This window comes from Cylas formicarius, unplaced genomic scaffold (genome assembly GCF_029955315.1).
Source record: "Cylas formicarius isolate icCylForm1 unplaced genomic scaffold, icCylForm1.1 PGA_scaffold_2__14_contigs__length_35257938, whole genome shotgun sequence".
In the NCBI taxonomy this organism is placed as follows: Eukaryota; Metazoa; Arthropoda; class Insecta; order Coleoptera; family Brentidae; genus Cylas; species Cylas formicarius.
In genome coordinates this window covers 26,976,999-26,998,973 of record NW_026844319.1, presented here as the reverse complement: position 1 = coordinate 26,998,973, position 21,975 = coordinate 26,976,999, and the positions used below count along the sequence as shown (strand labels likewise).

General features: G+C 33.4%; 1 protein-coding gene across 2 annotated transcripts; it reads left to right on the top strand.

The window, feature by feature from the left end:
- LOC132698307 (kinesin-like protein KIF12) lies at positions 1 to 21,294 on the top strand. Of its 2 annotated transcripts, XM_060664299.1 has the most exons (16): positions 1 to 127; positions 1,505 to 1,802; positions 9,063 to 9,158; positions 9,372 to 9,450; positions 10,064 to 10,282; positions 12,005 to 12,145; positions 13,092 to 13,282; positions 13,586 to 13,773; positions 15,344 to 15,459; positions 15,518 to 15,622; positions 16,865 to 16,994; positions 17,307 to 17,529; positions 19,607 to 19,724; positions 19,779 to 19,849; positions 19,904 to 20,029; positions 20,113 to 21,294. In XM_060664299.1, exons 2-16 carry the CDS (start codon positions 1,534 to 1,536, stop codon positions 20,261 to 20,263), a joined length of 2,223 nt encoding a protein of 740 aa, XP_060520282.1. In that variant the 5' UTR covers positions 1 to 127; positions 1,505 to 1,533; the 3' UTR covers positions 20,264 to 21,294. The 2 variants fall into 2 exon arrangements, with proteins under 2 accessions (XP_060520282.1, XP_060520283.1); XM_060664300.1 differs by lacking the exons at positions 1 to 127; positions 1,505 to 1,802 and adding an exon at positions 3,449 to 5,021.
- The last annotated feature ends 681 nt before the right edge of the window (positions 21,295 to 21,975 follow it).

The following is a 21,975-nucleotide window of genomic DNA, read 5'->3' as shown; positions in this document are numbered from 1 at the left end:
AGACAGTTGCTCGGCGCGTCGCGACGCACTAAAATGCATGTAATTCATAGACGTGAAGTATGTTAGATTCGAACGTTTCGCTTATACTAGTTTAATGGAATAAATATTTTACGTATTATTTTTACAGGTTAGTATTTAAAGTTACTGTAAAGATCCTTAGCATATAATTAAAATAACACATAATTTTATTTATATTTATGCGTTTTTTTTTGGTTCTTGAAAATACGCATATTTATAAAATATTTATACCAATAAGACGGATGATATGACACGTTGGTTGGAGTAATTGATTTACTCGAAAGATAATTTTTAAATAAAAAACAAAAATACACATTTTAAAGTCACCATCTTGATTGGAAACATATTTATTATCGAAGTGTATTTTATAAGGTACTTTAAAATATAATGGATAAATGGATAATGCTTTTCTATAGATTTATTTTTCCACCTCTGACATTTGGTTAATAAACAGTAATAATTTTAATAGATTATTATAATTATGATTATTATTGTATATATTATTTTATAATTATTATTAATGTTTAATTATAATTTAATAATCGCATTCGCTGCGTTACAAAAAAATCAGAAAACAATTTTAAAAAATAATTTTAGAACCGCAACTTTACCAGAAATTCTAGTCATAGCTGCGTTTTATACAGTAACTACATCTATACCAGCTAATGCAGAACAAATTAAAAAAAAAGAAACACACACACAAATGAAAACCTAGGATCGCAGAGAGAAATAGAAAGACTATATGTATGCATATAGTATACTTTTCACACTTCTCAGTAAGAAATGCTGAGACTTACTCTCCTCATTGTCGTGTTATTGTTAATTATTTTCTTTAGTACTGTTTTCGGTTTGGCTGGTGAATTCAGAAGTTTTATTCTCTTTGGCTCAATATTCTGTGATCCATTTGGGACCTAACTAAGCTAACTAAAAAAAACTAAAACTAAGCTAAGCCAGAACCCAGACTAAACAAACTGAAATTGCCTTTAGAAATCAAGTACCACCTGAATCCACTTGATCCTAACTGGCTGAAACTAGCTAGTTATATGCAACTTAAATTTGATATTTTTATTTTTTTAACAGTTCCTTTTTTATGACACTCTGATATTTTCATTCATTCATTGTTTAATACATTGAATGTGCACACGTATATAGTTAAAATTGATCCACCAGCCTTCCTTAACCGATTCACCATTGTATGATTGCTCTGAAAAACCCAGGTAGCCACGCAACGCCAAACACAAGAAGATTCAACCTGTCACATTGCAGGCATTGAAAAAATTCAGTAACATGAAAAAGTGCCATATTACAACTATAACTTTACTAAAAACTGAAGTTTTAAAAACACAGCTACACCATAATTTTTTACATTGTTTCATTGTAATTTTATTAATTACATAATTAATTAATCGATTTTAAAACTCGAAAATGCTCAAAAAATAATTAAATATTGAAATTATATCTAATATAATCTGTCTTAATTTTAAAGGTCCTATGGCCAAATTAGTCTCCCACTAAATGAACGGAACGTTACCCAACAGCACTAATTTGGTGACAAGATCAAACACGTCGCGTAGGACGCCACCATCGTCTAGAGGCACGAGTCCTTTGAGGCAGAACAATGCCAAGAGCGCAATCCCTTCTTCTCCAAACAAATCTCGAAGATCTCCCAGCAGAACTCCCCCGAAAAACATTTTTGCTCCATCGCCTACTCGATCGAGAGGTAATAGTCCTGTCAAAGGGACGAACAACGAATCCGGAAAAAGAAGAAGAAGAAGAGAAAGCGAGTAAGATAGCTGGATGTTGTTATTTCTTAATAAGGTTAATAGACAAATCAAAATTCAAACATAGTATGGGTTTATATTTTTCAGGTGAGAAATAAAGTTAGTTTCAACAGTCGCACGCTTGCAGTGGATTTAAATGGGTTTTAAAGATTTTGAAATATATTGGATATTTCACAAAACGTTTCGCCAATTTTTAGGGAAAATATAATAATAAATAATATACCTAAATATATCTCTTTCCAAAGATACAATTCTGTAAAAAAATGTTTCGGTAACAAGAGGTCTTCTTGTTTAATGTGGTTTTCGAGTGATTTGAGGTTTAAGCAAGGTATATATTTTCTAAACTTTGAGTGTGACATGAGTGCAGCTGAAATACGCAAGGAGAAGATTAATGCGACAAATTCGAACAGTTTTTGAAGTTAATTGACTATAGTTTTGGTCTATAAACACTTCATGAAAGAAAAGGATGCGTGATTTCTTTTTTAATAATCAAAAACCCCACTTAAAAACAAATTGCATAGAGGATGGCTATTTTTTCAATGGGTATGGGCAGTTTTTAAAATATTAAAGATGCGGATCTTTTAAATGAGATCACAATTGCACAACGTTCTGAAGCTACCAAAATTCAGTGAGTGAGTGATAAATACTTAAAAATATATATATTCTTTGAGAAAAAAGTTCCCAAAGGTTGTAAGATGAGGAGTTTCTTCGGAATTCGCTGGGTTTTTCTACAGAGTGTCTGAATTTGAAATTCCTACTTTCCACACAAAAACTAAAGTAATTCCCTGCTAATTTTTTGGTTTTATGGATTGTTACTCGAGGAAAACTATGTTGCATTTTTCTGTATTAGCTTTTAAAATTCGTAGAACTACTAGTTCTTGTTTGATACACTTTCATCTAAAGTGGCCGAAATGACCGAAGATGTTGAGAGATTTTTGGATAAGTGGTAAATCTGGTTTTGATGTTATACTTCTTTAGAACCTTTGATATATGGTCAGTGATGTTTTGAATGTAAGGAAGGACCACAGTGGCAAGTGTGAAAGGTTGTGGTGAAGTATATTTTTTGATTAAATGCTTAATATCTTTAATGTGGAAATTATAAGAGAGAAGAGCAGAGGTAAGGTGATTTCATTCTGGATTCAGTGACTCGGGCTGAGATAGTTTTACGGCTCTGTGACCATGCATTAAGGCATCGGGTTGTGTGCGTAGGTTTTCTGTAAATACAATGACTCAATGTTAGTGTTAAAATCTCAACATCTTCAGTCCATCAAAGACATAATTCCATTTGAGATATCAGGAGTTTACAGCATTCCATGCATATGCGGCAAAGAATGTATTGGAGAGACCGGACAAAAAATATCAACTAGGCTCAAAGAACACCAAAGAGCCTTACGACTAAGACAAATAAACTCATCAGCTGTTGCCGAACACAATCACGAATCCGGACGTAAAATTTTATTCGATAAAACAACAATTCTTCCATGTAATCAATTTTTCTACCAACGAAAAATCCGAAAGTCTATAGAAATCTATAAACAACCTAACAATCTTAACGGCGACTCAGTTCTCTACCTGTTACCAATATGGAATCAGTCATCTGAGACAAACAATATATATAAGCAGGTACTGAGTAAAATGCGAGCCAGTTTTTGTCAAGCTCTGAAGAAGCCAACAGGATGATTGGCGAAACGTCAGCCAGTTCGACTCAGCAAAAACAGTAGCCTGTGGAAGTTTCTTTGCAAAATTAACTAGCTCAATTTGTTTTGAATGTCAATTTTGATAGTCCAAAATTCGGCCAACCTGTAGAACATATAAATGAATTCCGAAGAAACTTAATTTATATCTACAGCTAAACTTTTGTGAAGGTTTTTTTTGCTGGTAAAATGGTAAATAAATGTTCCACAAAGGAAATACTAACATCAAATAATTTGGTTTTGATATAATATTACTTAGTACACCTTTGTTAATTTAATTTTGAAGGCATTTGGTATCTAAATATACAACTTTTATTTAATTTAATAGACTGCAGGTTCAATGGTTGACCATCAGGGTGTAGCCTAAATGATAGCCCAAACACCCAGATGTGATCGGAAAGGTAATTTCTGATCCCAAAGCTCACATATACAATTGTATATACCGAAACTTGACTGATTTCGAATAATTTAAATGAATTCCTCAACAATTCTTCATAAATCTTTGCTGGTCGTGGCGCAGAACATACGAAGCAAAACTTTAAACATATATGTGAGGTAAATCGAAAGTTCCACATTCTATTTAATTATAGAAGCAGCAAAACTCAACAATGAACGTGGGTGTTCACATTTAACCTTTCATATGGAATTAGCCATATAAATTGTCATTCATTTGGGGCAGCAAAGACGCATGCAATTGAATCTAACCTAATTAATAATGTAGGAACGCTCATTCTCCCGATTGACAACGGGTGGCGTGCTCCGGTTATTTTCTGGAAGTTTTCGTTTTACTCGTTGATAATATATTCATGACAATTTTAAAGTACTTTAAAAGTCACTAAAAAAACTTATTGTGATAATTTTGGCATGGCAGCTTTACAGCTTAAGTTGTGGTTTGTTTATAGCCACAGTAAACAATTCCCTCTTAGTTGAGAACCATTACTCCGTTTCTTTTTCTATGAGCAAATACATTCTGGAAAAAGAATCTGAAAAAGATACTTTGATGTATGGCTAATGGATATTGTTGGGGCGTTGGTATTCCTAGTAGCTGAAAATAATACTGTTTGGGTAGTTCTATGGACTGATGGTTCCAGTGGCTAGTATTCTTTTTCGCAACGGCTCATAATGTGTCCTAGTTTGCGGTATTCCTAACACAGTGTACTTCTTCTTTTTTCTGCATATTTCTTCTTGTTATCATATTAACTGGATTATACCGGGCAAGGATCAGTATTCGTTTGAGTATCGTCGAGTCCATCTAAAATGGACTACACCGACCAATATCAGTACCTGGTTTCTCAAGTGCATATTTAAAAATTCATTTAAATAATTACTGCAGAATGATGCGGATCGTGGTTGAAACTAAAACTCTGTTGTTCATCCGTGACGTTGTTAGGAGCAGTCAATCTCGAGGTGGTCCACTAAAGACTTGTGCGCTTTATTAGTGGCTGCCAAATCGTGGATATTTTCACTCTTGAGTTGCTAACAACTTCGTTAATAGTTGCTGGAGTCTTTAAATTTGCGCTTTTTGCAGGTACGTTCCCTGTAGATAACACTAGCATCTGATCATTTTATGTCGCAGTTTACAACATTTATCCCTTCCTGTTTTTTGTATTCTTCAAGTAGTATATTTAGAAGGTGTTTGATCACAGACAATTTGGAAATCTCTCACAAGTGTCCTCGAAGGAAGCCGTTCGAACAGCTTACCATAGCAATTTTCAGTCTTATTTATCTTATGCTATTCTATGCTGGAGTCATTCCTGTCATATTGACAATGCTTTTGGGCAACAATGAAAGTGTGTTCGTATTATCTCTGTTCTTATGCAATTCCTATGGTTCTTGATCGATGTTTAGTTTTAGTCGATTCACTTCTTGAAGTCGCTCTTGACGGTTTGGATATTATATTTTTTTGCTATTCGTCTGATCTTTTCTGTCCTTATGTCTTCGTCGGGTGAACCTGTTTTACAACTGGTTATAATTCTCATTATAACCCTTATGGGGCAAATTTTAATATTATTCGATTAAGATAAGGTAAGATCATCTCTCACACCATATTGCAGAAAACCATCACATGGGCAATGGGCTACCAAAGCATCACAAAGATACTGTGTCGCTTAGATCAGTTCAAGACAAGTTATTCTTTGATGCAATTTAGATAGAATCTGTTATTGTTTAGTTTCAGTTCCAGTATTTTTCAGTATTTTCGCTACCTTTCAAAAAGGAGTTATGACCTAGTCATGCACCCTACATCTTAAAGAGCCTCACAAGACTCGCTTTCTCTTCCAAATCCGTGGCCAAAAAATGGAAAATTTTCACTGTCGTTTAGTTTAGTTTACAATGAAACAAGTTTTATAAACGACAATGTCACGAGTTTGTTTAGGCCCTTATTGTATATTATATTTTTTCGATGAAGCTTCGATTTACCAAAGTTTGTAATGATCGACTAACTTACGTGAAAAGTGTCAATTTTCTTCCACGTAGTGACATGAATAAACATATTTTTAATGCTTTGTATACAAACAAGGGTAACTTTTTATTATATTAATAAGTTAGTATACATTCATAGTACGTAATTCGGATTATTGCCGTGTATACATACGCCCATCGGAATAATTTAAGTCGATGATGATGGTATTGACTGACCCTGACCGTCCTTTACCCTTCGCCTTTGCGGTGGTGAATAGTGGATAATGTCGACGCGACGTTTAAGCCTGCACGCAATGCTAATTTTGCTAGAATTCATCGCAGCTCGGGCATATATTACGCTACGTATTGTCTATTTCTGACCAGATTGTACAGCAATGTAATATACAAACGAGCCTTTGTCGCTCGTTAGGCAACCCCGGCACAGTTAATGATCCAAAAATGGTGTGCTTTTGCATCGAAAGAGAAAGGAGGGAAAAAATAATAACTTGTTGATTGCTGCTTTTAGACGTAACAAAATGATCTTGTGATTGATTTCCATTGATTTTATTAATGTAGGAAAGAATAAAAGGGAAAAGGAGACGAAACGAACAAAAATATATAAACCTTGAGTTTTCAGCTCGCATTTGTTTTACTACAGTGGCTCAAAAAAATGCAAATGCAAAAAAAAAAAATACACAAATGAAAAGAGATAGGGAATTTACGTTTATGCCATCTGTCAATTGACAGAAAAGTAGCGAAATCCGCATATTTATATTTTTGATGATAAATGAAGATTCCCGGAAAAAGTGCATCCCAAATTTCTTGTCCCCCTAGCAATTTAAGTTAAGTAAGTGGTTTCAAGAAAAATGCAAAAAGATAAATACGCCCTTTGATAGATTGTTTGTACCAGATACTTTTTTAGGTGGAACACAGTGTATTTTTTGATATCATTAAGTAGTGCAAATGATTCTCTTTTCACTGTTACACCACAATTGCAACTGTAACAGCATCTATAATTTTACCAATTCTATTGCAATAAAAACATGAATATTGACAACGAAGAAAATAGAGCTGGTATTCCAAGATTACATTTCAATAAAAAGAAGTGAATACCAACAGCAAGGTATATTTGTTTTGATAAAGCCGTATTTTGCCATATGGAAGACCTAACCCCTCATAAATATTTAGAACCAAATGTTATCCATTCTTTCAAGAATTGGTTTGATTTTAAATTTGCATATTTGCAATACGACTTAAATGTGAAAGAATTTTAGGGAAAAACTGTCGGTCGGTTGGATTTATCGCTACTATGGCCGTTTTTGAAAGAAAAAATAAATCGAAATAATTATAACACCTCATCCATTTAATCAAATAGGACCGTTACATCTATAATGGGGTGTGCGTTATCTTTCCACCATAATAGTTTTTTTATCGTTAAAGTTTCTTTTATTTCCTTTAGTATGTTTAATTTATGCTACAATCAAACAATTAATTTATATATTATGATTTTAACAAATCACTGTGTTTTAGTTTATTCAAAAAAAGGTTAAAAATATTTTTTTTATTACATTTTTCTATAGAATCATACCAAAATTCTTTAAAATAACATTTTTTCGATAGTATCAAATTTACAATAAAACAAAAGTACATATGGAAATGTCTACAAAAATCCGTTTTTATCTTAGTATCACCAAAGACATACAGGGTAATACAGGGTACTCTCAAAAATGTATTTAGCATGAAATCACTCTCTAAAAGTGACAATATATTCTTATAAGCAAAATATATTATAAAATATTAATTTTATTAATGCTATAATATTTGTTATAATAATAACTTATGATGTTAATAACTTTAATAATGTTAAATTAAAAAAGTCTTCATTTGATATTTTAATCCGGTTTCATTATACAGGGTACTCAAATAAAGATGGCTCTCGGTCATATCCCTGAATCTATTGCCCATAGATGTTTTGGAAATAAAACCATGGGTAAATTTGCAATATAAAACCTTTGACAATTATTTCAGTGAGTTCAAATTGCGGGGAGAGGCGTAAAACCGAAGTTAAAATGAGCAAATCAAAATATTTTTAAAAACTTACTAAGCTATAGTTTTAGAAACAAGATCGATATCTATCGATAATCAAAACTAACCAAAGAAGTACTTTATATGATTGTGAAAGATAAAGATTAAAGTCCATAAATAATTTAAAATAAAAAAGAATAAAATTAGATACAATACGATTTATATACTAAAAACAATAAGAATGATAAACGAAATGGAAATAAATAAGGAGACAGGATCCGTTAAGTTTATATTAATTTTATTTTTGTACCACTTTGTTTAACTTTCTTGACGAAGCTGCCATTTGGTGATCGACATGAACTATTTACACACCAAAATTAAAATTAGCAACACTTTCAAAATTATATTTGTAACAACTACAACATTATATTTAAAACGAGCCCAGCCCAGCCCAGCTTACACCTAAATTATTTACTACTTCCTTCCAGAGACAGAAAATATAATAAAATAACAAAGAATTATTTATTTTCTCGTTGTAAAACTTTTTTAGACAATTTCGGTTCTTTATTTTGACTTAATAGTTACGCCTCTATCTAAAAACGTTGAAAATTGTTTTCAGCACTCATTCCTGGTCGATTTATCAATAAAAAAAGTTTTCCATAACATCTATTACCACTTATCGGGTTACGGTCGAAGACAATCCGTTATTTGAACATACTGTAAGGGTCAGTTTCGTGGAAGATGTCACATTTTTGTTCATATTTCAGCAACGAAATGTATTTTTCAAAAACTACATTTTACTTATAGTATATTACAGGGAGATGTAGAGTGTTTGGGTTAATATATGGTTTTTGTCTATTATTATCAATTGACCAACCCTTTGCTTTCAGCAGAGTAAAAATTTAAAAAAAAAACAAAAAAAATACATTATACAGAAATTAAATTATAATTACCTATATTACATTATCAAATTTCATCCGCAAGATAAACGATCAACACCATTCCTGTGCTTACTTTTTACGAGTGTTTTCGCTTATCTGGAAACGAAACGGATTTTTCCCGATTTTCCGTAATTAACAATCGGCGATGATAAATCGATTATTGAATGTTTGATTAATGGTTTTTTTTTCGGTCGCCTTTGCAGGACTGGCAGCATTGAAAGGTTCGACGAGGACAACAACCTTCGACGGATTATAACCAGCTACAATCAAGCTGAGGATAATATAAACGTGGTCGTTAGGTAAAATATCGATATTAATACTAAATATAGATATGATTAATAAAATTCACCTTGATTTGGAATTTTGACGGGGATTTAACACCAATGGTGTCTTAGGTTAATTATTAGTTTCCTAAAACACGTTCTTAAAGATTCCCATCGTGTAAACGTCGGTCAAAGGTTTTATTGTATTCTAAAGTTATTTTAATCATTGTATCAATTTTCTGTTTACAGAGTCAGGCCGTTAAGTAAAAAGGAAACCCAGAACGGCGATTCGTTCGTTATCCAATTTCCAGGAAATGGCCAAGTCATGGTAAGAAATGTTAATTCGGGGCGTTCACTTGGTATGATTATTAAACCGACTGTTATTGTTGACCCGCATTTAAACACAAAACTGATTATTTCACAATTAGACATTTTTATTTCAATGACTATAATTCTGCAGCAATCGTTGCAAAATTGGTGTTTATATTTTTTGACTATTATATATTCATACCACTGACAAAACTTCTGGATTCCTCCTGCGTCGGTTTTACAGTAGCCTGTGGAAGTTTCTTTCAAAAATTATTATGTATTGCCGACCACATTTGCTGTAAACTTTATATTTTCTCATTATGATGATGCCTGGAGAATATAGTTATATTGATTTACCAGAGGCCATATTTATTTAACTACATTCTGTTTGATTTAAATCTATATCAGAATTTTTTCTTGTTTTTTTTTTCTAACGAAGTAAAATGGAAATTTTTAAAGGAATATTATCGGACTGATGTGATTACAATTAAAGTAACATAATTAACGTACAGTCGTTGTTGCTCATTCTCATACGCACTGACGATTCTCCTATATTATTACTTCTATGGTGTCTTCGCTGCGATAGGTCCGCTTTTTCAATCGATTTACCACAATATTAATTTGTAATGTAGGTGGACGGTATCCCAGGGGGGCCGAGTGGTGGTCAAAAAGAGAAATTATTCTCTTACAACGTCGTGTTTGAGCCAGCAGCCACCCAAGAGGATGTCCTGCAGTTTTCCGGCATGAAACGGCTCATAGAGATGGCCGTCGAGGGCTTCCGATGCACTTGCTTTTGTTATGGTCAGACGGGTAGCGGGAAGACACACACTTTAACTGGACCACCCGGTCTCGTAAGTCAACTTTGAAATTCTTTTGTTTTGGAAAGTTATTTAGAAAGTGACGGAAGCAATGTTGTTTTGTAACAAAAGAAGTGATTCATCAATAAGAAAAAATATGGTGCAATAGACCCCTTGCATTCAAATCCTGTTAAAGTCCGCTTAACAATTACTTTTCTTGGAGAAAAAGTTCCCTATTAAAATTAGAGGCTCAAAGTTCTATTATATGCTCGCAAGTTTTAGTCACATATTCACAGTGTGTATTATAGGAAATTTAAATTATATATCAGTACACGCAAGCCTCAAAAGTGTTAACATTTTTATCTTGTTGCTATTTTAGAAGAACGTAGATTACCACCGCAATACAAAATTATTTTGATATTACGGAGTATGTTTCTTTAGTAGAAACAATTACTCTTTCCAATCGTCAGCGTTTCAAGTGTAGTGGATAATATAAAAAATAATTGAGAATTTCATATCAAATTCGGAATTTTTCAGCTTCAAAGACGCTAATTTTCAATTTAATAACCTTTTGTCCATTTTGAAATGATTGACCACTACGTTATAATTTATAATATCAGTTATAAATATTATATTAATATATTAAACTGTAACAAAAATTACGCCCAAATAGTTAAACTCCAAAATTACAGATTAATGTTAAAATTAATCATTTCACATGATAAATATTGAAAAAACTTATAACTAACAATGTGTTTTAGCCATTAATAAATAGTTTAGTACCAAATGAAAAAAATAGAGCTATATGTAATTTTCAAATTACACAAATTAGTAAAAATATTTGTTATCAAACTATATATTTATTTTTTGCTCAAGGGAAGGGCAAAGATACAATTTCCAGTTTCCAGTTCAGTTTCTGTATTATAATCTTAATTAAAAGATAAGATGACCTTCGCAGCCATAACTTCGATCGACCGTAACTAAAGCTTTTAATATACACTCGTAATATTGATAGAACTGATCGAAACGAATGATGGAAAGTTTTAATATAGTTTCATAGACCACTTCGTATAGGTGTTGGCCACTAATAAATTGTATTAAATCGACCTTTCATAGTGAATAATGGGTTTTTATTATGGGTTCATTTATTGCTGCAAATTTTGATAAAAAAATGCCCGATATTTTGCCTATTTTGTTCCTGAATCAACGATTTCAAATATTAACGAGTTCTAATCCGACTATTCTTGTAAATTCAAAGGATTTTAAAAATACGACAGCAGTTTTTTAATTTTTCTTAGTTTTTCTTTCAAGAGCTTTTGTAATTCTTTAAGAGATCTTTGCTAAGCTGATCTTCCACGTCGGTTTCTGGAAAAACATCTGGTACATGAGAATTGGGCTTTAAATTTAAATTATCGTTACATTTCTGAGATTATTTTTCTTTTTACAATATTTCCCAGATTCTTGATTTTTTTTCTGAAACTGTTTTTTCAAAGAGTACTAATAATTAGAAAGAGGAAAGATAAGGCTGTGTAATAATACAATGAAATTGAGGTGTCTTTCGTTTGCGATATCATAAAATTATCATTAATTATTATTATAAAATAAAAACAGAAAAAGCTAATAATTTCATGACTTAGAAAACGAAAGAAACTTCAAATTTATTTGACTACTACACAGCCTCAGGACGATACTGGAAATAAACACAGATATTTGCTTAGGAAACACCTTGCATTTGGGTGTATTACAGTTGCCTTTAGATCTTTATTTTAATTACAGTTTGGTTTGAAGACTGCCCCGTACAGCGATAAGCACGGATTAGTGTTTAGGTCATTCATGTATTTATTTCAACAAATTCAGAACCAACCTGATAAGCACTTCGTCCTTAAGGCTAGCTATCTGGAAATATACAACGAAAAGGTATGCAAAATGGACGCGTTTAAAGTTCTGCGAACGATATACCGTTTTTACAACCTTTTATGGTTTTGTTTATGGTTTTGATTAAACTGTTATATTAAATCATATTAGTGAGCTTTTCATAAATCTTCATAAACAGTATTTTCTTAGCAGTGGAAGCTTTGGAATTATTTCTATTACCAATTAGTTACCAACATACAGTTATTCAATTATTTTTCAAGACTCGGTGTGCCATTTTTAGTGAGTTACCATATACATTTTATTACAATTTATTTCTTACCAAATACTAAGGATATTCAATTTTGCTAGTCACTTGCGATGTCCCGGGACGAAGAAATTGAGATTGTGGTCGATGACGTAATAATCGTTCATGGTAAACATCCGTCTAATTCAAATGGATCAAAGAATCGAAGACATTTGTCGGTTGCTGCCAAAATTATAATTTTAAATGTATTTCTGTTAATGAAATTAACGTCCGAAAGGACTAAAACAGTACTTGACATAGTTGTGAATTGTTTCCAAGAAAGGGGTTCCAAAAAAATTACTTGACATGCACCATACCGGAATAATGAGACGGTTGATCTATGATGCGAATTAGAATCTTTTTTATTACAAAACCATTAATAAAAGACAAGTTTTGATGGAATCAAGAAGAATTTCGGGGCGGAGGACAAGATATTTGCGAGAAATCCAAGAAATTCGTGCCTAAAACGTCCCCATCACATATTTAAAAGATAGCCGATACCGTCAAGAAGGGATAGACTGATGGTAACAGCAGGAAATATTCGTTGGATGTGCCAGTTCCGCGGCCGCAGTACTGTCCTGGAATTGCGTATCTATTTATGAAAATACTGCATTATGTCGTAAAAACGGTATATCTTTGGACGAACTATATGCAGAATTTTATCCATATAATACGTAATGCTTTAACACTATTTCATTATACAAGGTAATAGATTTACTGAATCCGGGTAGCGCGAGAAAACCTCTGGCCGTAAGATGGAGCAAGAAAGCTAGAGGGTTCTTTGTCGAAAATTTATTTACGGTGGACTGCGAAGAACTGGATGATTTGATCGCTGTACTGGAAGAGGGGCTTCGCAATCGAGCGGTCGGAAAGCATAATATGAACGATTATTCAAGGTACCAATTTTAGTCTTTCCTGTACACGGCAAAAGATGCATTCAATAAGTTTTGTTACTTCATCCCCAGAACACGAAGATAATTATAAACCCCGTATATTATGTTTATTTGAATTGAGCTTTTCAATAATTGTTTGTTTTCTTTCTCCGTACCGATTCATATTCTCTCGAGTGTTCCTCACTCAACAAGTAGCACACGTAATGTAAGAACGTTGATAATTTTTAATGTTTTTATGTTTTGTGATCCATTTTATATACTTATATTGCAAATAAAGGACTTATTTATTTAATTATTGTATCCTAGTCGAAGCCACACGATCTTGAGCGTGTACATTACCTCCGAGCAACCGGCGGAAAATGGTGTTTTTATCTCGAGAACCGGAAAAGTCAATTTTGTAGATCTCGCCGGTAGCGAGATGACGAAAAAGACTCAGAGCGAAGGAAAAACTTTGGAGGAGGCGAACAACATAAACAAAAGCCTTATGGTTTTAGGTAAATGAAATTATATTATTAGTTAAACTATACCGGGTGTTTAAAATTCAACTCTTTCCATTAGGAACCCGGCAACTGTACAGAAACAAGGTAGCTTAAATTAAGGAGAAGTTTTTTGATCTCGTAAAGTAAAACTTTCTTTTTTAGATTCTATTTATACACACAAAATGGCTGCATTTAACTCTTTTACATACATAGTTCTTAATACGCCACTCTCAACTGAAAATTACAACAAAGAACTTAATATCATTAAACAAATTGCACTGAACAACGGCTACAATTCGTCCATTATAGATAAAATTATAAATAAAAAACAAATACAGACAACAGTAAACTCTATTTATCCGAAACCTAATACAGAACACGAACAATTTAAAACAATTACATACATAGGAGAACCTAATAAGAAAGTTTCAAAACATTTGTCAAAATGTGAAAAAATAGGAAAATATTTAAAAAACAATAAAACGAAATGTCCAAAATCCCAAAAATCAGGTGTCTACAGGTTGAAATGCGGATCTTGTCCTAAAATTTATATTGGACATTGGACATTAACGAACATATTACTAACTAATTATGCTGCACACTTAAACACAGAAAAACACATTTTTGACGAGAATTTTGATATTTTATATACAGCCACAAAACGTAGAAAATTAAATTTATTGGAAGGCATGGAGATTAACAAAATGAGACCTCAAATATATTGCTTAACGATCAATTAGATTTAAATACCTCTTCTTTATTGAACTTAATTTCTCACAACATTAATTAAGGTTTTTATTGTCATTTTTCGGTATATATAGTAGCAGGTAGTTTGTAAATATTACATTTGATAAAGACACGGTGTTGTCGAAACAATTGTCATGTCAAAATATATAATTTCGTGAAAATCTGCACTTTTAGTTCCTATTTATATTGAGAATATAATATTTTATGTTTTTTTATATTTTGTGCGCCTCAGCTCAGCGAAATATCGTTACAGTAGGAAGCCCAACTGAAAGGTCCTAATATGAAGCCTTGTGGGAATCAAGAGTTACCTATCTGAAATTTGTCTTAAATCAATACCGTTGACATCATATTTAGCAAATTTTCGAGTTAAAAGAGGATGCGATCTCAAACCGCCCGAGGACTCCTGAAACGCGTTCTATATTGCTGATTTACCTTCCGTAAAAAAAAAGATTTTCGTGCGCAAATTAGCTACTTTGCGCACGCTATATATACAAATGGATGGTCGATACCCCGGCTAAAGCGAACTTGACAGGACTATCGGCAACAAAACTTTTTCCATTAAAATTGGAATTTAATTATTAATAATGAACGACCGGAACCTTTTCAACTAAGTGTTCGTGGCGCGGGCCAGGTTAAAAGAAACGCGGTTTATTCATTAGATTTTCCTTTCGATACGTTCTCCTTGATTTTCCTAATGGTTAATCAGTTACGGTAGTAATGGCCCGGGTGAAAATTAATTATAAATACTAACAGCACGAATTCGATTTATAGCAATTTGTCATTTTGTCAGGTTTCAAGGTCATCGCAACGGTCAAGTGTTATTATTTTGTAATTCCAGGGTACTGCATATCGTCCTTGAGCGATTCTAAGAAGAGAAACCATATTCCCTACAGAGACTCGAAACTAACGAAATTGCTGGCCGATTCTTTGGCCGGGAATGGAGTAACTTTGATGGTAAGATGAAGGTATTTTCTTCTAAGGACAGTTACAGCGCCTTTGTTGCTGTTTTCAGATTGCCTGCATATCGCCCGCAAAATTTAACATCAACGAGACTATTAACACTCTAAGATATGCGGCCCGGGCGAAAAAAATAAGGACCAAACCTGTCGTTTTGATGGTAAGTCCGTTGCAGATTTTTTTTCAGAAAAAAAGAAAACTAATTGACACAATTTAGCACGAGAAAATTCTGGAATTTATTTTTATTTTACGATACACGTTTCCCAAGTCCAAGATAAGTCTGAAAATTCTCTTCAACATTATTAGAAGTCTTTATATTTTCTACTAACTAAAACTTCACACTGCTTCAAACAAACATGTGTCAAACAAAAGTTTGTTTGAACTTTTCTTCTTCATGCGACCCAAGGACCCACACCCCTATTTATCAGCATCAATATCGTTTCCAGTATAGAGATTTTAATCTATTCTATTATTCTATGTGTTTATTACCCAAAAATTATGCAGGGTGGTTATTCTGAAGCGCTTTAGCTAGTGTAATTAAATTTCATCATGGAAGTGGAGGAAATCTCTAATAAATGTATCCACGTGATGAACTATTGTATGAAACAAAATTATTTTCCATGCAATTGGAAAAGTGGTCTTGATAAGGCACCAACCAATCATAAAAATTATCCAGATCTAAGCCCAATAACCATTCCATCACTAATTGCAAATCTTCTGTAGAAGATTAAGAAGTATTAGAGTAGCCTGTGGAAGCTCCTTTGAAAACGAATTTTTACAATTTTTTATGAGAATAAAATATTTAATAAGCTTTAGTTTGCATTTCGACAGTCTATGATTCTTTTAGACTACTCCAAGGGATTTGCTGAATTAGTACAATCTCTGGAGCTGGAACATTTTGGTAATAGGTAATGTAGCCTCAATTTCCTGATTTGTTCCGAGTGAGATATTTCAAGGATGTATACTTGAACGAGTTTTACTTTTGGTATAAGTATAATTTTGCTAGGGCTATACCATATTTATATTACTGCTATCAAAAGCAAAATCAACTTCGATATAAATTCTCAATTTTTACCACTAAAAGAGACAAGAATTTAACTTTACATATGGATTATCATTAAAATTTACTTTTCATGTACAAAATATTTTACAAAAATATCAACGCTCCCTTATGTATTTAGAGGCTCGCTCGCTAACTTATTGTAGTTCACAATAATTGACTTATAGACTGACTATGTAAATATGATAGAGATTCGAAGATTCGCCTGCTGAAGTAGCGTAAATAATTTAAAAAATTGAGACACACTGCTGTGTGCATTGTGAAGATGATAGGTGTTGCCTCCATCTTTTGATAACAAAATATGGCAGGAGTGGTTTCACAAGGTATAATGGCATGTTTCAGGATCCTCGGGAAGCCCTGATACTGAGCTTAAAAAGAGAAGTTGACATGTTGCAGACAGAGAACGAGCAGTTACGATCAGCTCTCAACGTTTATTCGGTCTCCACACCTTTACATTCTGCTAGAACCATAGGCAAGTATTGCAAAATTATAATTTTGTTCCCACAACGGACACATATCCGATAATCCGATATTTCCATGCTCACTAGTAACAGCTACATGATTTTTCACTAGTGATTAACAAATATAATAATAATGATTCTATTATTAATCGGTTACATGCATTTCTTTGGCCGTGAAACCTCAAAAACTCTCTTGAAATAAAACTGACCAAAACTAATCAAGAGTCGATAAAGGACACGAATATTTTTTATTAGCAAACTTGTATTTCGCAACTCACCTTTTATCCATCCGCAAGAAGAATAAATAAATTATGTCGCATTAGACGAGAGGCTGGCGGAATCTACGCTGCACGTGAATTTGGACGAGCTGGCCAAACTAGACGGACCTCAATTGGCCGAATTGGTCAGACTCTACGTAAAAGAAAACGGAGATCTGCGCAAAGAGAACATCGAACTGTTTTCCTCGCGGGAACTTTTGCAGAGAGACCACGAACTGGTTTGCAGAGAAAATGAACGTTTACTCAAGAGGCTCGACGAGTTTAGCGCGTAAGCATTTCGTTTCATTAAAGATTAGAGAAGATGATTCAGTTGTGACACTAAAAGGCACTTCCATAATCAATTATTTCAATCAACCAATCACTGCGTCAACTTCCAACTTCCTTTATGGCGTTTTTGTTAGCTTTTCAACCCCCATGTTTATGGTTCTTGTCTTCATTATGTAGATGAACTTTTTCTATTACTTCCATGACTTCGGTCATGTCCATATTAAAGAATATGCAAGAGTCATTCAAGTTTGGATACTGGATTCAAGAGAGTAACTGCATTTGATTTAGATATTTTGTGAATTGAGGTGATCGGCAAAATAATAGGTACTACCGTCTGTTCCAAATTGTGAAAGTATCGTCAACATATCGAAGCCAGATTTTACTATTGAAATATTGATGGCCTGCAATTTTTTTAAATTTTTTAATTTTTATTAATTTTACTTAATCGACAATGCTTTATCAGTGACGCACCGCCTCGTCAGCTTTTAAACGCTGAAACTTACTCCATCGTTGCCCTATTAATACGCACTGCTTTTGTCTTTGTTTTCCTCAAAATGACATTGAAGTCGTTTGAAAATTAAAAAGTGCAAGAAAAATTTCTAGTTTTGAGTTTTTACAATAAGCCACATAAACCTTAAATTCTATTAAAAATATTTGACAACGAATTTAAATACCTGTGCAGCAAAATGCCAACAGTATAGTAGTAGAGTTGGGTCACTTCTCCATCCTCCATCCCTCAGGTAAGATCTTGAGATAACGAAATCACAAATTGCCCACTGACCAAAGAAACTACTGTTTCCTAACCTATTTTATGCTTGCCTTCCAAGCTAATTTTTAGGTAAACGGCAATTTAGAAAATTGCAAAAAATTTGAAAGAAACCTACAATCTACAATACAATTAATACGAGATGTAATTCTACAAAAAATATTCCTCATTTATATATACGTGCGAAGCATTGAGCTACAACTGCATTAAAAAAACTAAAGATCTAGACACGTTATGAATTGAATTGTGTAATTATTCACTAAATAATAATTTTGTTATGTATTTTTGTTTCCTTTACACTTTGTTGACAGCTCACCCGGACACAGTAGTAGAAATTGCCTCCTCCACCATCCCCCACGCCTCTGGGGAGAGCTTAAGATATCGAAACTACCGATTCCCAACTAACCAAAGAAAGTACATATTCCAGACTGATTGAAATTTGAGGCTTGCTATTGAAGCTATGGTTTTTCGGTAAACAACGCTTCAAAAAAATTGGCAGAACAATTGAAAGAAAGTTATGATAACAGCCTCAAGAAAGAAGGTGGGTTAATACTAGATGTATATACCTGCCAGCAGTGTGGTACAGCTATATTTTTAGAAAAAGCAAAAGATCTAGACCTTGCATAGAATTTTTGTTGTTTTTGTTTACTTTACATTTTGTGGCCAGGTCACCGGGACACATGACGATAGTTGGACAAGCACACTTTTATTTTTGTACGCATTAAAAAAACATTTTAAGTAATAGTATATTCTACAACAAGTGCGGTAAAATGCATTTGGCACGAGCACAGCGAGTGTTTAATAAACGAATGACTTAAAAAGTTTACGAAGCGTGCAGCATACTATACTTCTTCTACGACCGTTAGTTTTGGGTACATTTTTGCAAAACAACACGAATACATTCACTGGCATACCCGTGAGAATTGACGAACGTCAAACCAAGTAAAATCTACGAAAATATCCGATTCTGCCGGAAATATCCGAAGAGACTCAGATGCGTGAGACACGAAACTTGCCTGATAAAGTGAGGCTTTCCGCACTCTAGATCGACGTATACAGATCGATTTTACAGAAGGGAGTAAAAACAGTTTTACTCCAACGATTTTCTTATTTGTTGGCATGATATGTAAGTAAATTTGAAAATATATTTCGTAAGTTAGGCCTTCGTAAAATCCAACAGATATGAACTGGCCGTCTCACCCTACTTAACCCTAATTTAGAGTGAGTAAAGACAAAAAAGTTCCAAATCCTTTTAGTGTCGCATATTCATGTGTTGTCTTTTGTACCATATGATTTCGACTTTTTGATCCAGATCTTCGCCTCCTGTACCTACAAGATCCGCATTTTCGGCGGAGGTGCTCAACAATTCCGACTCCGATATCACCACAAACGTTTGGACTAATCCGGACCAAATCAAATCGATGTCGTTGGTAAGAACTAATTATACTTCTAAAATGTTGCCTCACAATAATAACCGCTATTAGGACTCTTCGAGTAAGGAAATGCCAGAGTTCATACAAAAAGAAATGGACAAACGACGTATCGGAAATAACCCGTGAGTCTATTTAATTTGCTTCGAGTAACAGTTCTAATATAAAACGGATTTCAGCACGAAAGATCTGAATTTGGGCAACAGGCGTCCAAGTTCTTGGGAAGAAAAACCCAACGCACCAAAAATTGTCAGGACGAGAAGTTCGACATCCGACGGAAACTCGGACAAAGGAAAAATCCTTAGGTATTTTTATTTAAAAAAATAACTCACGATACAATATCGTTAATTGTTTTAAGATGAAGTGGACCAGATAATTATTGTTTCAGGAATCCCTCAATCGACAAGTTAAAAGCTCCGACGTCTGAAAAAAGACGATTTTCGATAGCGAAACCTAAAGATGACGGTGACAACGTCAGCAAGTGTTCCGAAGAAGTGTTTGGTAGCGTGATAGTGCCTAGCGATGAAGATGATTTATAACGCAATATCAACTAGATAAAATCTAGCTTTACTTTAGAAAAGCGAAGTTTCCAGTACTTTAGGAGTACCACCTCCGAAGCGAAAAAGCGGAGTTGATGGTTTAATGTTCGATGACCATCAGCTGCATAGAGAACGGAGTATTAGATCCGTAATTTATGCATTAGCAATTGTAGCCAGATCAAATAAAATTTTTATAAAAAAATGAAATAAATAATTTCAAAAATAAATAAGGATTAAAAGTTCAAGATTTTCACGAAATTATATATATTCACATGACAATTGTTTCTTTATCAAATGTGAAATGTTTGATAAAGACACGGTGTTGTCGAAACACGTGTCATGTAAAAAATGTATAATTTCGTGAAAATCTGAACTTTTAGTTCTTATTTATTTTGATAAGTGAATTTCCATCAAGTAAAAGCCACCTGAGTTCAAATAATTTAAATCTTTCGTTTGCCAAAAAACTCCTCGATATCAATTTCCAACCAACTCTCAACATTGCTCCAAATGTTAGTTCAAAAATTAATAAATAAACTTTAACGGCCTGTATCATAAAGGCGGAGGTGCTGTAGGAGCAGGTTAAAAGAATATTTTTGTCTTAAAATTGGCCAAGGAATCATTGAATTCCACCGCATTTACTGTCGAAGAGATTATTTTGTGGCCACTAAGTACGAAAGATGTCTAGAGAAAAAAATTAACTTAAATAGTGCAAAACAAAAAAAAACAAAAATTTCAAAATTTTACAATCTTTGCGTCAAGCTCGTCAGCTTCGACAACCTGTGCGTTCCATCGAAAATGCACCGAAAAGCATTACGACCAGCAATACATTTTTTGAAAAAGCATTTCAAATTTGTAACATATTTTTAGAAAATCACAAAAATGAAGTAAGTACATACATTGATATTGATTGATTGTTGGTTCTGCTTTTAGGTATATTTTTTATGGACAATGTTGTATAACCCTTTGTATTACGAAAATTATACCAATGAGTGGGTACCATTAATTGTTAAATGCAATTTGTTAGCGCTTAGACGAGAAAAATATATTTTATAAAAATAGTTTTGTTTTAATATCATGGCGGACTTTAATAGTATATTATGCAACAAGCGTGGTAAACGGCATTTGAGTCACAAGTTTATTTGGCGCGAGCTGAGCGCGGTGGAGCCAGTGTTTAATAAACGAGTGACTTAAGGAAGTTTAACGAACGTGTTGCATACTATACTTTTTCTACAACCGTTAGTTTTTGGGTACATTTTTGCAAAACAACACGAATACATTCTGTGACATGAGCGTCAGAATTGACAAACGTCAAAATTCAAGCCATGCGGTAAAATCTCCGAAAACATCTGAAGTGGCATTATTAGGTATTTTACAGAAGGGAGTAGAAAAAGGTAGTTAAAGGTACGACCTAGTCTATAAAAATTTTGTAACGGTGACCTAGTAACAGAACGCAAGCCTATAACTAAGTGACTTGATCAAAATACTCAAATTTTCTCTCAGTTTACTTATCCTTATCAAATATATTTATCTACTGCCGTCTGTAAAATGCCTAATTACACACCGATCTAACGTGCGGGAACCTCCACTTTACCACTTCAGTTTTGTTTCCCACGGATCCGAGCCACTTCGAACAAATCCGGGATTTTACCGCACGGGTTTGAGAGCAATCAGATGTTTTCGGAGATATATCCTACGCTTTGAATTTTGACGTT

Excerpts from the sequence above, each read along its gene's own strand:
- LOC132698307 (XM_060664299.1), top strand. The coding sequence starts at position 1,534 with ATGAACGGAACGTTACCCAACAGCACTAATTTGGTGACAAGATCAAAC. Across the intron at positions 16,995-17,306 it reads ACATTCTGCTAGAACCATAG|ACGAGAGGCTGGCGGAATCT; the intron begins GCAAGTATTGCA and ends ATGTCGCATTAG. Across the intron at positions 19,725-19,778 it reads AAATCAAATCGATGTCGTTG|GACTCTTCGAGTAAGGAAAT; the intron begins GTAAGAACTAAT and ends AACCGCTATTAG.